Below are 14,037 nucleotides of genomic sequence, written 5' to 3'. Positions count from 1 at the left end.
ACAATTGCTGAAGTTTTAGATGGCTGGATTAGACAGCCCGTTAACTTGTCACATTAAGAGCATTTTTTTATCCTGACCACCATGCTGCGATTGATATTTATAATGATTTTTGTTCCATTTCCATTTTACTTTGGTTCTTATATATGCAGAACTGTAAAAGCTTTGTTTATACTTTTCTTGCTGGCAGTTTCAGCTTTTGTCTACCGAGGCAACAGACAGCAAAACTTTAATTGGAATTGTTAAGTTGCAGTGTTTATACACAGCCATGCTAGTAAATAAAACAGATGAGGAACAGTTTATATTTGCAGGGAACTGCAAATATAATTTAAAAATGAAATTAAATGAAAATACAATGGTATTCAATGTTTAATAATTATTATTTAAAGAATAAAAGTAAAGGGGATGATTTTGACTTCATTGTTTAGAATGACGTATCAGAAATACTGTTCATTGGAATTTTATTCCGTTTCGTTTTATTGCATAAGGGCACCTCTCAAAAATAAGATAAATATACACAATTTTTTTTTAAGGAAGCCGTTTGATTGGGTGGGCCCTAGCACACAGTGGATGGGCCATAGCCCCTGGTGTGTGTGTAGTTTTGGTTTTTCATCTGGATTTTTTGACAGTCTGTGAAAACATTTGTCCATTTCCTTATTTTATTGGCATACTGATTCATTAGGCAGAATTTTGTATTCTAAACAACTGATAACAAAGGAAAATGTCACATTTATTTTGACACAAAGCTTTCAAAAATCTCTAAAATCAACGGGACTTGATCTTTGACAGCATGAGACTGATGTTAAGAACATTTCCCACACAGTTTTTTTAAATCATGATGTCGACAACGATGATGATAACGATGATAATGACAATAATAACAATGACGATGATGTTTATCATAATAATAATGATTGATGATGATAATGATGTTAGCAATGATGACTACAATAGCGATAATGACGATGATGATGATGATGATGACGATGATGGTAATTATAATGATAACGATGATAATGACAATAATAACAATGACGATGATGTTTATCATAATAATAATGATTGATGATGATAATGATGTTAGCAATGATGACTACAATAGCGATAATGACGATGATGATGATGATGATGACGATGATGGTAATTATAATGATAACGATGATAACGACAATAATAACAATGACGATGATGTTTATCATAATAATAATGATTGATGATGATAATGATGTTAGCAATGATGACTACAATAGCGATAATGACGATGATGATGATGATGATGATGACGATGATGGTAATTATAATGATAACGATGATAACGACAATAATAACAATGACGATGATGTTTATCATAATAATAATGATTGATGATGATAATGATGTTAGCAATGATGACTACAATAGCGATAATGACGATGATGATGATGATGATGATGACGATGATGGTAATTATAATGATAACGATGATAATGACAATAATAACAATGACGATGATGTTTATCATAATAATAATGATTGATGATGATAATGATGTTAGCAATGATGACTACAATAGTGATAATGACGATGATGATGATTACGATGAGGATCACAATGACGATAACAATGATGCTGCTGCTGTCGATGATGATTTCTAGTAAATGCTTGGGACAGTATGCTCTGCTTGTTTCTGAAGAGGAAATAATGAGAGTTTAACCTCCAAAATAATCAAACCTTCCCCAGCTGTTGAAAGAGTTTGTATTTGCTCTTTATCAATCATTCATTTGGACTGCTGGGTCAAAAGTCCTCTCAGGATCACAACAGCTGCTTTCTTTATGGTACATTTGAGGTTTTTCAGGTAGCTCCTCGTTTTTATAATGGCTCTATTCAATAATGTGCTTCTTGGTATGTGGATGCTGAATGTGCTTGTGAACGAAGACACAAATGTGGACGCATCAAGGAGACCATGGACAACAGCTAACTCTAGGTGTAGTATCGTTCACTCTGGTAACTCAGCTGTATGGAGCATGGTGCCTGAAGAGTAACTGACGAAATAAAATGAGATGTTGATTTATTGCTGGTCCACATTCAGAAGAGCCAGAGCTGTGAGCAGACCGGTGCCCATCAACTGTGTACTGGGGAGCTGGTCATCTTGGACACCGTGTGACTCATGTACAGACGAAAAGGTGAGATGCTGAGATGCAATGCTCTCTAATCTCTTGAACGGAGCACGAGCATGTAATCAGATCAATACAAAACGTAGAAAACCATCAGACTACATATAAAACAATCAATACATATGAAGTTCTGCTCCATAAATGCTGTTCCCTCCCAACTAATTTCTATAATCCAGGAATGTTTGGAGGTCAAAGGAAAAAAAAGCTACAGTCTTGATAATTATTACCCACCACCAGTGCCAGTCTGCTAACATATTAACTCTGGAGCCTTTGGATGGGAACGTGATCAACCTGAATCATGATGGCCACCAGAGCCAATCGGCATCATCAGCACAAAAAATAATCCAGTTGCATTTACTGATGCTGAGCTAAAGCTTGGTGTAGCTGAGAGTCATCCACCGCACACATTCTGAACTGTATTCTTCTAATATACCGTATTTTCACGACCATAGGGCGCACTGTGTTATAGGGCGCAGCTTCAGTTACGGGTGTCTTTTTGGTATGTAACACAAAAGGCGCACCGGGTTATAGGGCGCGGGCGCGGGCACGGTAAAACGTACCGGTAAAACATCTGTGCGGGCTCGGAACTCGGAACATATCATTGCAAACCAGACATTGTGAAAATTATAAACAGCCAAAAGCATCTTAGGTGTGTTCTTGCTGTGTGTTATTTCTAATTCCATGTTGTCATTCTTTTTTTAAACACAGAAACGGTTTTGTTACCTGTTATTGACGCTACAGTTTCGCCGACGGCTGCCGGCTTCTTCAGGCTGACGCGAAACTGTAGCGTCAATAACAGGTAACAAAACCGTTTCTGTGTTTTAAAAAAGAACGACAACATGGCGCCAAAAGCATGTTTCACTTTACTGGTCTAGTCCTGGTTCAGACCTGGTTTAGAGCGCACGTGCACTTCCTCATTGCGTGCGCTGACGGCTCGTGCTCTTCTTATGCGCTGTGTTGAAGTTCAGAATGTGTTCACCGGTAGTTGGTGGATTTAACCACATAAACTTTCCACATGAACAAAATCATATGTGTGTTATTAATAGGCTTAAGAGATTAGTGTGATTTGAATTGTGTTGAATTAAAAAAGCAGCGGGAGCAAATATGAGTTCTGTGGTGCTTTATTTGAGTGCTATTAATTAATCGTCAAATCCATCAAAGTATCTTCTGTATCTGATAAGAACACCTGGGCTAGAGTTACTGCTCTCAGACGAATGGTGACGGTAGAGACGCTTCTCCCAGCTGTCCTCTGCTCGTTAAACCATTGCTCGAGGCGGTCTTCCAGCTCAGGCCACCTGGCTTTGTGCCCGCGGAAACACAGCTGCGTCTTCTTTACTTGTCGGAGTTCGTTTTCCAACTTCCTCCACTTGTGAACCATGGTGTCATGTTGTGAGGGTGGAGATGGCGGACCAAGTGTGGTGGTGGGTTCCAGGAGGCAGAAGAGCAGGCACGGATGAAAAAATAAAAATGGTTTAATTGTAGAACGGGAGCGACAGGACAAAACGAGCATGCACAAACAACAAACAATGATCCGACGAAGACAGCAACAAGGAGGGAGGTATAAATACACAGGGAAATCAGGAACACATGGGCAGAGTAATGAGGGACAGGTGAGAACAATAAGGTTAATCAAGGCAGGAGAGACACAGTCAGGGAGGCCAGGGCGGATCATGAAGTACCCCCCCCCCCCCCTTAAGGAGCGGATACAGATGCCTACATGCCACATAGCACAGGAGACTCGGGAATAACGAAGAGTAGACTCGGGCACACATGACTAGGGAACACAGAAGACATGACTAGGGAACAAAGAACTCAGTCCGGGGCTGCGGAGCAGGGGCCTCTGGGATCAGGCGGCACAACTCCGACTTACGAAGGGTCTCTTGAGCTCGAACTAGGAAACTCGGACTCGAAGACTTGACTTGGGCCCAGGAGACTCGAAGACTGGGCCCAGGAGACTCGAACACTTGACTTGGGCCATGAACACTTGACTTGAACCACGAACACGTGACTTGAACCACGAACACTTGACTTGAACCACGAACACTTGACTTGAACAGGAAACAAACTGCAGCAGCAGGCGTGGGACCCAGCAGGAACTGCAGCAGCAGGCATAGGACCCAGCAGGAACTGCCGCGTGAAGGACCTGCAGGCATAGACCCTGCAGGTGTGGACCAGGAAGTGGGACAAAAACCGCAGGAGCGACGCGAGGGAACCAGGAGCGGCAGTAGGTACTAGACCACGGTTCTGAGCAGGTGCACACCGTGACTCGACAGGATCCTCAGGCAGTCTCGGGTGAAGGGAAGCAGACAACGGAGCAGGAAGACCAGCCCTACCACCCCGGAGAATGATGGCGTGCGTAGGGGGTTTTACCTCCATCAGAGTACTCCAGGAACAGCAGCTTCCATGAAGAACAGGACAGGGCGAAACAGCAGGAGAGGAGAATGACCCCGACCACCCCGAAAACAGCTAGGATGCGCCGGAATCTCCCAGAGGGCTCGACCACCCCGAGAACAGGTAGGATGCGCCGAAAAACCAAAAACTCCAGGCCGAAATCTCCCTCCGCTAAAAGGGACAAAAAAGAAAATATAATCCTCCAGAACAGAATGTTAGCTCACCACAGGTCCAGGTTGGTCAGATCATTCTGTCATGTTGTGAGGGTGGAGATGGTGGACCAAGTGTGGTGGTGGGTTCCAGGAGGCAGAAGAGCAGGCACGGATGAAAAAATAAAAATGGTTTAATTGTAGAACGGGAGCGACAGGACAAAACAAGCATGCACAAACAACAAACAATGATCCGACGAAGACAGCAACAAGGAGGGAGGCATGGACGTAATTTTCACTTTAGAAGTGGGGGGGACACAGGGTGGGGGGGGGGGGGTATCTTTACAGTATTCTCTAATGGGAAACAGGCTTCAACACCAACGGTTGTTTTCTGCTTGGTCCTAGAGCTCAACCAGTGTCAATTTAATATAAATAATATTGTTTTTGGATAATAAAAAGTGCAGGGGTCATAACTTGACTTTGGAAAAAGTGGGGGGGACATGTCCCCCCTGTCCCCCCCCAAAATTACATCCATGGAGGGAGGTATAAATACACAGGGAAATCAGGAACACATGGGCAGAGTAATGAGGGACAGGTGAGAACAATAAGGTTAATCAAGGCAGGAGAGACACAGTCAGGGAGGCCGGGGCGGATCATGACACATGGACTCATTAAGGCTGAATTTTCTCGCCGCTGCTCTATTCCCGTATTTCTCCGCGTAGCTGATCGCTTGCAGTTTAAACTGTGCTTCACAGGCGTGTCTCTTAGCAGGTGCCATTCTCAGGGTTGTCAGAACAATGTTCAGCATACCGCGCATACCTGCCCTTTTGAACTATTCGAGGTCTGCCTTCGCTCACGTCCGCACGTTCACGCCACACCCATTGCCATTCTCGCCACACCCCTTGTCTTCAACTACGTTCACGTCTTCAAAACAACACAATAGGCGCACCGCACGGCGCTGCGTACATTTAGGAGAAAATGTAAGACATTTAGGTGCGCCTTACGGGCTCGACACACGGGAGGCGACATCGCCTCTCCTCCATTCATTTTCAACGAGACATGCGCGACAAAGCGATAATCGCAGGTCTCCCTCCTACCAAGCGAAACGCGAAAAACGTGCGTGTGAAATTTTGCGCTTGTGCACGTGTCATGCACAGGCGACCCAGCGACGCGATCCCAGAAAGTTGAAACATTTTCAACTTTTCATCGCTGTCGCTCGGACGAGGACCAATCAACGAAGGTTTCATTCACTGACCAATGGGCGGGCAGGATGCTCCGTACATCTCCGAGCAAACATGGAGGAGAAGTTGATCATTATTATGTTTTATAGTAAAATCAGAAGTAAGATTTCTCATAACTCTAGCAGCACCTTGTGAAACATCATATCTACCACTTTATTAACTCTGAACCGCTTAAATAACCTTAATTCCCTCCAACCTGACACAGCCAAACAAAACAACGGAAGTTTCGATTTCGCCATGGAACAGAACGAGTAGACGGCTTTGTCGCTGCCGCGGATCGCCTCCCATGTGTCAGGTAATAAAAGCGACAGCAACACATTTCGCTGATCGCGGTCGTTATTCGCCTCCCGTGTGTCGAGCCCATTATGGTCGTGAAAATACGGTAGATCACCGTAAAGTGACCTTCACAGTTTGACCAAAACAGCTGTAATTCCATCATTTCTCTACACAAGAAGATCTGAGTTTAAATGTGAGGATGTGGGAATGCACACCCCTTTCCTCTCTCAGCTTTACCGGTTTATACTGGGTCTAACATCTGAGTCCTAATTATGTAGAAGGAAAAGGGATGATCTCTGTTTTCACCCTCTTTTACAATCTGTCTTAGTTTCGTTGGAGAAGCTTAGAAAAGCCTTCACAGTTTGGCGGGGGCGAGTGTGTGGATTTGTTGTGGGACAGGCTGGCATGTCCAACAGTCGCCACACAGTGTCTGGTACCTGATTACTGTGGAGAGAGTTTCACCTGCACAGGCACAGGTGAGTCTCATCCAGGTCCCAGAAAACACCTAACCATCTCAGCTCCCACCACCGTACCCGCCACGTTTGCTCTCCCTTCCAGGCCGCTGCATCAGACCATCCCTTCGCTGTAATGGAGAACCGGACTGTGATGACTTTTCTGATGAAAATAATTGTGAAAGTTTTAACCGGCGAGAGGATAAGTGTTCCACGCTGATCACCATTCCTGGATCTGAACGAGGCACACAGGGGTAAAGCTGGGCAAACGTTGCACGGCTGTGAATCCAAATTAAAACGAGTTCTAATAACGTTTCCTCACAAGAGGCCAAGATCTCGTGATGCAAACATTGAAATATCGTCCGTAACAGTTTTACTCTAATTCTGCTCATGCTCAAGAGAAAACTAGCTTAGCAAGACATCTAAATAAAGTACTCAAAGACTAAAGCCTAAATCATCCAAAGTTGATGCCCAAGCCATTTCAAATGAGCGTCATTCCTGAGCAGCCACCATCTTTGTAGTTTTTCTTTGTCTCAAATCTAGCGTGAAGCCTGCCCAACAAAAATAGAGCTCTGTGATTGGTTTGACACAATACTGTTCAGGCCAATGGCAGACCTGCCGAGAATGCAATAGAGCGTGGCTAGACCAACCTGCAGAGCAAATTCTTCTATGGTTGGTCTAGATTTCTGGGTTAAGAGAAAACTACAAATAACACATGAAAATGACTTTTGTTTTGCATGAGAACGGACTAATGAGAACCATTTTACCATTTTGTTTTCTAAAGCTTCAACATCCTGACTGGAGACTTTATGAATCAAGTTCTTGACCCAAAATACTTTGGTGGAGAGTGTGAATACGTCTACAATGGTGAATGGAGGAAGTTCAAATATGATGCCTTCTGTGAGAGTCTACACTACAACGAAGATGAGAAAAACTACAGGAAACCGTACAATTACCACACCTACCGTTTCGTGGTACCAACTTATCTCTTGTTTAGAAGCAACTGCACTAAATGTTCCTTGTAACCTAAGTGGTATCTGTTACAGGCTGAGGCCACTTCCCGGGGCTCAGAGGAGTATTTTGAAGACATGCAAAGTCTTCTGAAAGCTAGAAAATCCTTGTCGTCCTTCAATGCCGGGGTCACGTTAGGCATCCAGAATGTAAAACTCGGACTGGAAGGCAGCCAGGAATCAGAGTTTCTGAGTAACGTAACAAAATATCAAAATAAGGTAAATATGCACCTCCAAAGGCAATGATTTGATATTGGTTTCATGCATATTAATGACCGAATATTTGTTGGAATGAGAGTTTATAAATACTTGTTGCCTTTCTTGGATCTACTCATTTTCTTTGGATTGTTCTTTCTGGCATCTCCACATCCAATCATCTGTCCCCATTTAGTCCTATCTTCTAACCCTAACCCTCTGCCCTCACACCTACTAACTTCATGTCCTCTATCACCACATCCATAAATCTCACTCTCAGCCTCCTGCCTGGTGGCTCTAATCTTTGTTGGGTATGGAGAGGGCTTAAATTGATTCAAAAGCTCAGTACTTATTTTTATTATTTTCTCTGTATGAACCTGATATAAAATTTAAATGTTCTTGGTAATATATGTACGTTTTATATTATTCTATACGATATATTTTTAATTCATATAAACTCACAGGCCATTTTATGATTTAAATGCGAGTAGGTCAGCAGGTCCTGAAATACACAGACCAGCCCATCTTGTACCAAAAACTCCCTTTAATCTCCTTTCTTCTCTATTCTGATGCTTGGTTCGAACATCAGCAGGTCGTCTAGCCGAATAAATGCATGAATCTGCTGTCATCTGATTGGTTGATAGGATTTTAGTGTTGATGAGCAGTCAAACAGCTGTACCTAATAAAGTGACCTGTCAGAAAATATTGGTGAATAATACATATTCACGCATGTGTATCACGTATACAAATAAAGCATTGAAATTGACACTTGCGACCTGCAGTTGTTAGATAGATACAAGAAAACAGTAACAACAATACAATCTTTCTTTTGCCCTCCAGGAAGTTGGGTTTGTCAGACTTTGGTCCAAAGTGGAAACGGCTCACTTCAAGATGAGAACAAACCAGCTGATGCTTCATGAAGATTTCTACATGACTCTCATGGAGCTTCCTGAGCAGTATGACTTTGGCATGTACTCCCACTTCCTCAACACATTTGGCACTCACTATGTGACAGAAGGAACCATGGGCGGGACTATGGAATATGTTTTCATCATCAACAAAAAAGCTATGGCAAAGTCAGGTAATGAGACCTTTATGGTTAAGTAAACAGGTGATGTGACTGTTATGGCCGCCAGCCTGGCCTCTTCAGATGCAGGAGTCGGGATCACCCATCCCCGGTGATAAACCAGACTCCGCCCCTCCTCCTCCTCTCCTCCAGGATGCTGAATATGGCGCGGTATGGGGGCCAAAATTAAGACTACAGCCCAGCAGCAGGAGGCTATATAAATTCGTAAGCAAACTACCGACCTGATTAATGATAAGCTGGCGCCGGCCTACGTACGCTAGGGGCTAGCCTCTCCGATGCTAACGCCAGCCTATCCATGCTAATGGTCCGTCGAGGAGGTAGGAAATCCAGCTAGTGGCCAGCCTAGGCACGCTAATGGCTAGCCTCTCCAATGCTAACACCAGCTCGTCCAGGCTAACTCTAGCCTATCCATGCTAATAGACAGCAGAGGGAGTGTGTGAACCAGTCAATTACCAGCCAAGGGCTGCTAGTCCCTAGCGTATCTAGTAGTAATGCCGGTAAAGGTGCTATTTCTCAGTAAGCAGCGCCAGCCTCTCAGTTACTGGTGCCAGCTTATCATTAATCAGGTCGGTAGTTTGCTTCAGAATTTATATAGCCTCCTGCTGCTGGGCAGTAGTCTTAATTTTGGCCCCCATACGGCGCCATAGATCAGGAGCACAGCGTTTTAACTGTAACGGTTTTAACTCTGAGAGCGATGAGTTTTAACTAAAAACAGTAGAACTCAGATGATTCAGAAGGATCTTTTGGCATGACCACTTGATGGTCTTGGTGAGGGTAATTCCCTCTTGGATGTCAACTCATGTTTGACTTACCGTAAATCCTCTAATATTGGTATTCAATTAACGGCCGGGTATCATATTTTGGCCGGTGTCGGAGTCGGCGGAGGTGAATAGTGACCAGTTTGTTATTGTGGCCGGGTGGAATGTGGTAACAAGCAAGTACGGGGGGCGGTTGTGTCATCTGTCTCACTTTTGATTTGCCAGCGATAGACCGCGATTTGGCAGGTGCGGAGACGAAGAGGCGGCGAAAATTTGACATCAAGTTCAAAGAGAACGTGCTGATTATGCTGCAGAACACTGGGGAGCAGTAGCAGGGGTTGTATGAACTAGTCGACTTCACTATAGTGACTTTTTATGCCTGTCGTCGACTAGTCGCTGTCACGTGATAATGACCGGCAAGATGCAGCCCTCGGAAAAGACACCAGCCTGCTGTCAGCTGGTGACAAGCTCCTGCGCTCGGGGGGGGGGGGGGGGCAACGCTTTGTGCCAGAGCATCGGTACCGACATGCGATCGTTCATGTCGGTTCATTTCCTTTAATGTTTTCTGTCTTTTATTTGCGCCTGATGCGTTTCGCTGCTGTGGAGCGGGGCGCATCACCTTGTCCTCCGGTGACGCAACGATCACTGATGCGGCTGCCAAGCAGCGAGCACTCTGCTGTTTTTGTGGTCAGTAGATCTTTTAGAACTGCAGTCCAAAGGTAACTCATACGGTGAATATATATGAACCCAGGTAGCAGTTTTTCTTTAGGATTGAGAGGAGATGCAGGAAGATAATAAACAGGCAGGACAGAAAAATAGTCAAATAAAAACAAGTTAGTTTTTGTACCTGGTGGTGGCAACAAACAGACACCACTGAAGGTAATCAGAAGTGAGGAACAGAAAATGAAATACTTATTTTAATGTTTAGAGCAGCAGGAACTCCGAGAGGCTGCGGGCGCATCAGTGAGTTTGCGGCCGCTGCGCAGGGGGAGGGGGGAGGGGGCTGAAGCAGAAACTACCGTTGTTAAAAGAAATGTGTTTAACTTTGAAAATGTGGGCGCACTTTTAATTGTCAAAAACTCCAGCAAACCATTAGTTCATTTTGCTCAAATAGAAATTGAGGCCTGCCTCTAATTCTGGCCCTCCTTCCAATAAAGGCCTGGAGCTTGATGAGCTTGAGTCAAATACAGGCCCGGGCCTGTATTAGAGGATTTACGGCAGTCATGATCTTAGTGATCTCTGTTCTGGTTTTAAAACGTGTGTCAACTCTGTGGATCTTAAAGCACCTTCTAGTTTCAGTAAAACTTTTAACCAGGTGTTTTATTTGTTGATGAGTTGTCTTTTAATGTTAAACTTTTGGTGATGTTTTTGTTTGGCATTAGTCTTGTAATGCCCTCCATCTGTTTGCTCACTTGTTTTTCAAACCTTTTTATGACAATTAAACCCATTTCAAATAGTTAAACTCATCAAAACAAAGGCGTTTGACAAAACGAGGCCTTGAGGATAGCGGAACCCCTGCACTGCTGCCTCCTAGACTGCTGGATGGCACCGCCTTTTATCCCAGGTGTAGCTCATTACAGGGATTCACCTCAGCTGCCTGGAGGAGAGGAGAAGGAGGAGGAGGAGGGGCTGGGTGATCATGGCTCCTGCATCTGAAGAGGCCAGGCTGGCGGCCATAACAGTGACATTTATTATTCAATAATCCTTTATTCTGTCCTTGAACTCCTGCAGAAATGAGCGCTGACAGGTTCAAATCTTGCTTCGGTGCTTCTATTGGCTTTGGTCCTCCAACTGAAGAAGGATTCACAGCTGGTGCTAGGGTCAAAGGGACTTACTGTGACAATGACAAGAATTCAAAAAATGGTGAGAAATTCTCATTTTCTAGCATTACTGAGTTCATCCGTGCAACTGGTGTCAAAGATCAGAATCTTGCTGGATTTGGCTTTTCTAGAGTCCTCCTCCAGTTCAAGTGCTGTTGAGGATGTAGTCACTCTGGTGAAGGGGGGCGTCACGGAGACCGGCTCTGGGCTGAAGGTCATCAGGAGCACTGATACGTACAAAAAGTGGGGCGCTTCTCTCAAGTACAACCCGGCATTGACGGATTTTGAGGTAACACTTCACATTTGGTCAGCTGGTCTCCATCATTTCCTGCGCTGCTCATCTTGACTCCTTTTTTTCTAGGTCATGCCCATTTATGAGCTAGTGCGCTTCAGCACAGCTGCTGACCACGCAGGAGCCAGAGTGGCCAACCTGCAGAGGGCTGTGGATGAGTATCTGATGATGTTCAATCCTTGTCGCTGCGCCCCCTGCAGAAATAATGGGATCCCCGTCCTCTCGGGCACCTCCTGTAGCTGCATCTGTAAGTCTGGCTACTGGGGAGAGGCATGCGAGGAGACGCTCGGCAGAGGTGAGACTACGGTTAAAAAACATAGCAAAACCTCCTCCGTTTGGATCCATGCAGATCCTGGAAACAAATAATCCAAGCTGAATCTATTTGGGGTTTGTACAATAATAATAATAAAAAAAGATCAGTTTAGTGGCCACCCGCATCTGCTGCTGTGGAGCTCTTCAGACGGGGTGCTCCAGGTTGCTCCACAGCTTTTCTTGGTCTCGTTGAGTCAGAACCTTCAACTAGCTCTAGAAGAGATTGTAGCCAAGCGTGAAGCAGCTGGGATGAGAACCAGCTTTTCCAAATTTGACGCCTTGGTCTGTAACTGGAAGAGGGTGGATTTCTAATGGACAATCTGTGTTAGGAACGAGCCACTGCTCCCGATGCAGAATGTTTATGTTTATTTATTTGGCAGATGCTTTTAGCCAAAAGCGACTTACAATTTATAACCTATAGGGCATGTCGTGATCTGTGGGGGAAACCGGAGTACCCGGATGAAACCCACGCATGCATGGGGAGAACACGCAACTCCACGCAGAAAGGCCGCAGCCGAGTTTCGAACCTGCGACCTTCGTGCTGCGAGGCAACAGTGCTAACCACTGCGCCACCATGCACCACCAGAAGGATCTATGTTGGGGTGGGAGGTTGATAGATAGATTGCAAAGTTTTTCCGGGACGGAACCTCATAGTAGACCTTCGACTTGTCAGATAAGCTGAGATGATAGATAGATAGATAGATAGATAGATAGATAGATAGATAGATAGATAGATAGATAGATAGATAGATAGATAGATAGATAGATAGATAGATAGATCACACACACACACACACACACACACACAGACAGACAAATACTTACACACACACACACTCACACACACAAATACTTACTTACACACACACACACACACACACACACACACACACACACACACACACACACACACACACACACACACACACACACAGACAAATACTTACACACACACACACACACACACACACACACACACACACACACACACACACACACACACACACACACACACACACACATTTTTAAGCCTCTATTTAGCCATGTAGTCGTAAAAATGGAATGTTTTTATTTGAAGCTAAAATGCAGATCATGCTAACAGTCAGACAAGCTAATACATCTGAACATTGCAAGGCTCCACCACGTGTGTCTCATACAGATATCCGGACTGATGGTTCCTGGTCCTGCTGGGGTGTGTGGTCTTCCTGTGTATCAAGAAGGAAGACCAGGACCAGACTCTGTAACAATCCTGCACCTGAAGGGGGCGGAGCCACCTGCTTGGGCTCATCCACTCAGTCGCTACACTGCTGAAGATTAGTGGGTTTTTTGCTCAGCTAAAAGCTGTGAAGAATGAGCAAAAAAACTTGCATATGAAACATAAAAAAAAAACTGAAGAGTGAGTTTAGATGTTTTTGTGTGTTAATTATCACCTGACTGATGCTATCAGTGTCACAGCATGTGAAGAACGTTCAGCAGACGGAAGTTCCTGCCAGATTTGGCTCCTGCATGCACAGAAAGTCTTGCATTTTGCTGCGGCTTCTGATTTTTACACTTGTAAACAACTACAGAAGTCCATGCAAATAACCAGATAGTGAGAGAAATTGGTGTTGTGAAAGTTAATAAAATACATTTAAACAACATACGTGGGAGATGCTCTTTGCTTGAAGGTGGCAACAACGTAGGTTCTGGCTGCTCTTATAGCCTTTTAGCTTGTTAGCTCAACCCTCTACTGCACAGGTGTCAGACTCAGGACCGTGGGCCAAATTTTGCCCACGGCATATTTTTATTTGGCCCACAAAATCAAATATCAAATAAATATTAAAACTGGACCGCTGGTAGATTTTGCGGCGTTAGCGCGTCACTCGAAGCACCCCCTCCTTTCCGTTTACAGTTATTAGCATCCA

General features: G+C 44.4%; 1 protein-coding gene across 1 annotated transcript; it reads left to right on the top strand.

Moving 5' to 3' along the window:
• The first annotated feature begins 1,766 nt into the window (after positions 1-1,766).
• On the top strand, positions 1,767-13,773 carry c8a (complement component 8, alpha polypeptide). The gene is made up of 11 exons (XM_015957638.3): positions 1,767-1,960; positions 2,066-2,159; positions 6,536-6,683; positions 6,766-6,913; positions 7,444-7,633; positions 7,706-7,888; positions 8,705-8,945; positions 11,441-11,572; positions 11,661-11,818; positions 11,891-12,116; positions 13,293-13,773. Exons 1-11 carry the CDS (start codon positions 1,851-1,853, stop codon positions 13,442-13,444), a joined length of 1,782 nt encoding a protein of 593 aa, XP_015813124.1. The 5' UTR covers positions 1,767-1,850; the 3' UTR covers positions 13,445-13,773.
• Positions 13,774-14,037: the final 264 nt, after the last annotated feature.

Source organism: Nothobranchius furzeri, chromosome 11, assembly GCF_043380555.1.
Source record: "Nothobranchius furzeri strain GRZ-AD chromosome 11, NfurGRZ-RIMD1, whole genome shotgun sequence".
NCBI classification, from domain to species: Eukaryota; Metazoa; Chordata; class Actinopteri; order Cyprinodontiformes; family Nothobranchiidae; genus Nothobranchius; species Nothobranchius furzeri.
The sequence above is the reverse complement of the archived record's forward strand: the minus strand, read 5'-3'. Positions and strand labels throughout refer to the sequence as shown.

What these genes read in the sequence shown, in the direction of transcription:
- c8a (XM_015957638.3), top strand. Translation starts at nt 1,851, where the DNA reads ATGGCTCTATTCAATAATGTGCTTCTTGGTATGTGGATGCTGAATGTG. An exon ending in ACCACACCTACCGTTTCGTG is followed by an intron (nt 7,634 to 7,705) that starts GTACCAACTTAT and finishes TATCTGTTACAG; the next exon opens with GCTGAGGCCACTTCCCGGGG. An exon ending in CGGCATTGACGGATTTTGAG is followed by an intron (nt 11,819 to 11,890) that starts GTAACACTTCAC and finishes CTTTTTTTCTAG; the next exon opens with GTCATGCCCATTTATGAGCT.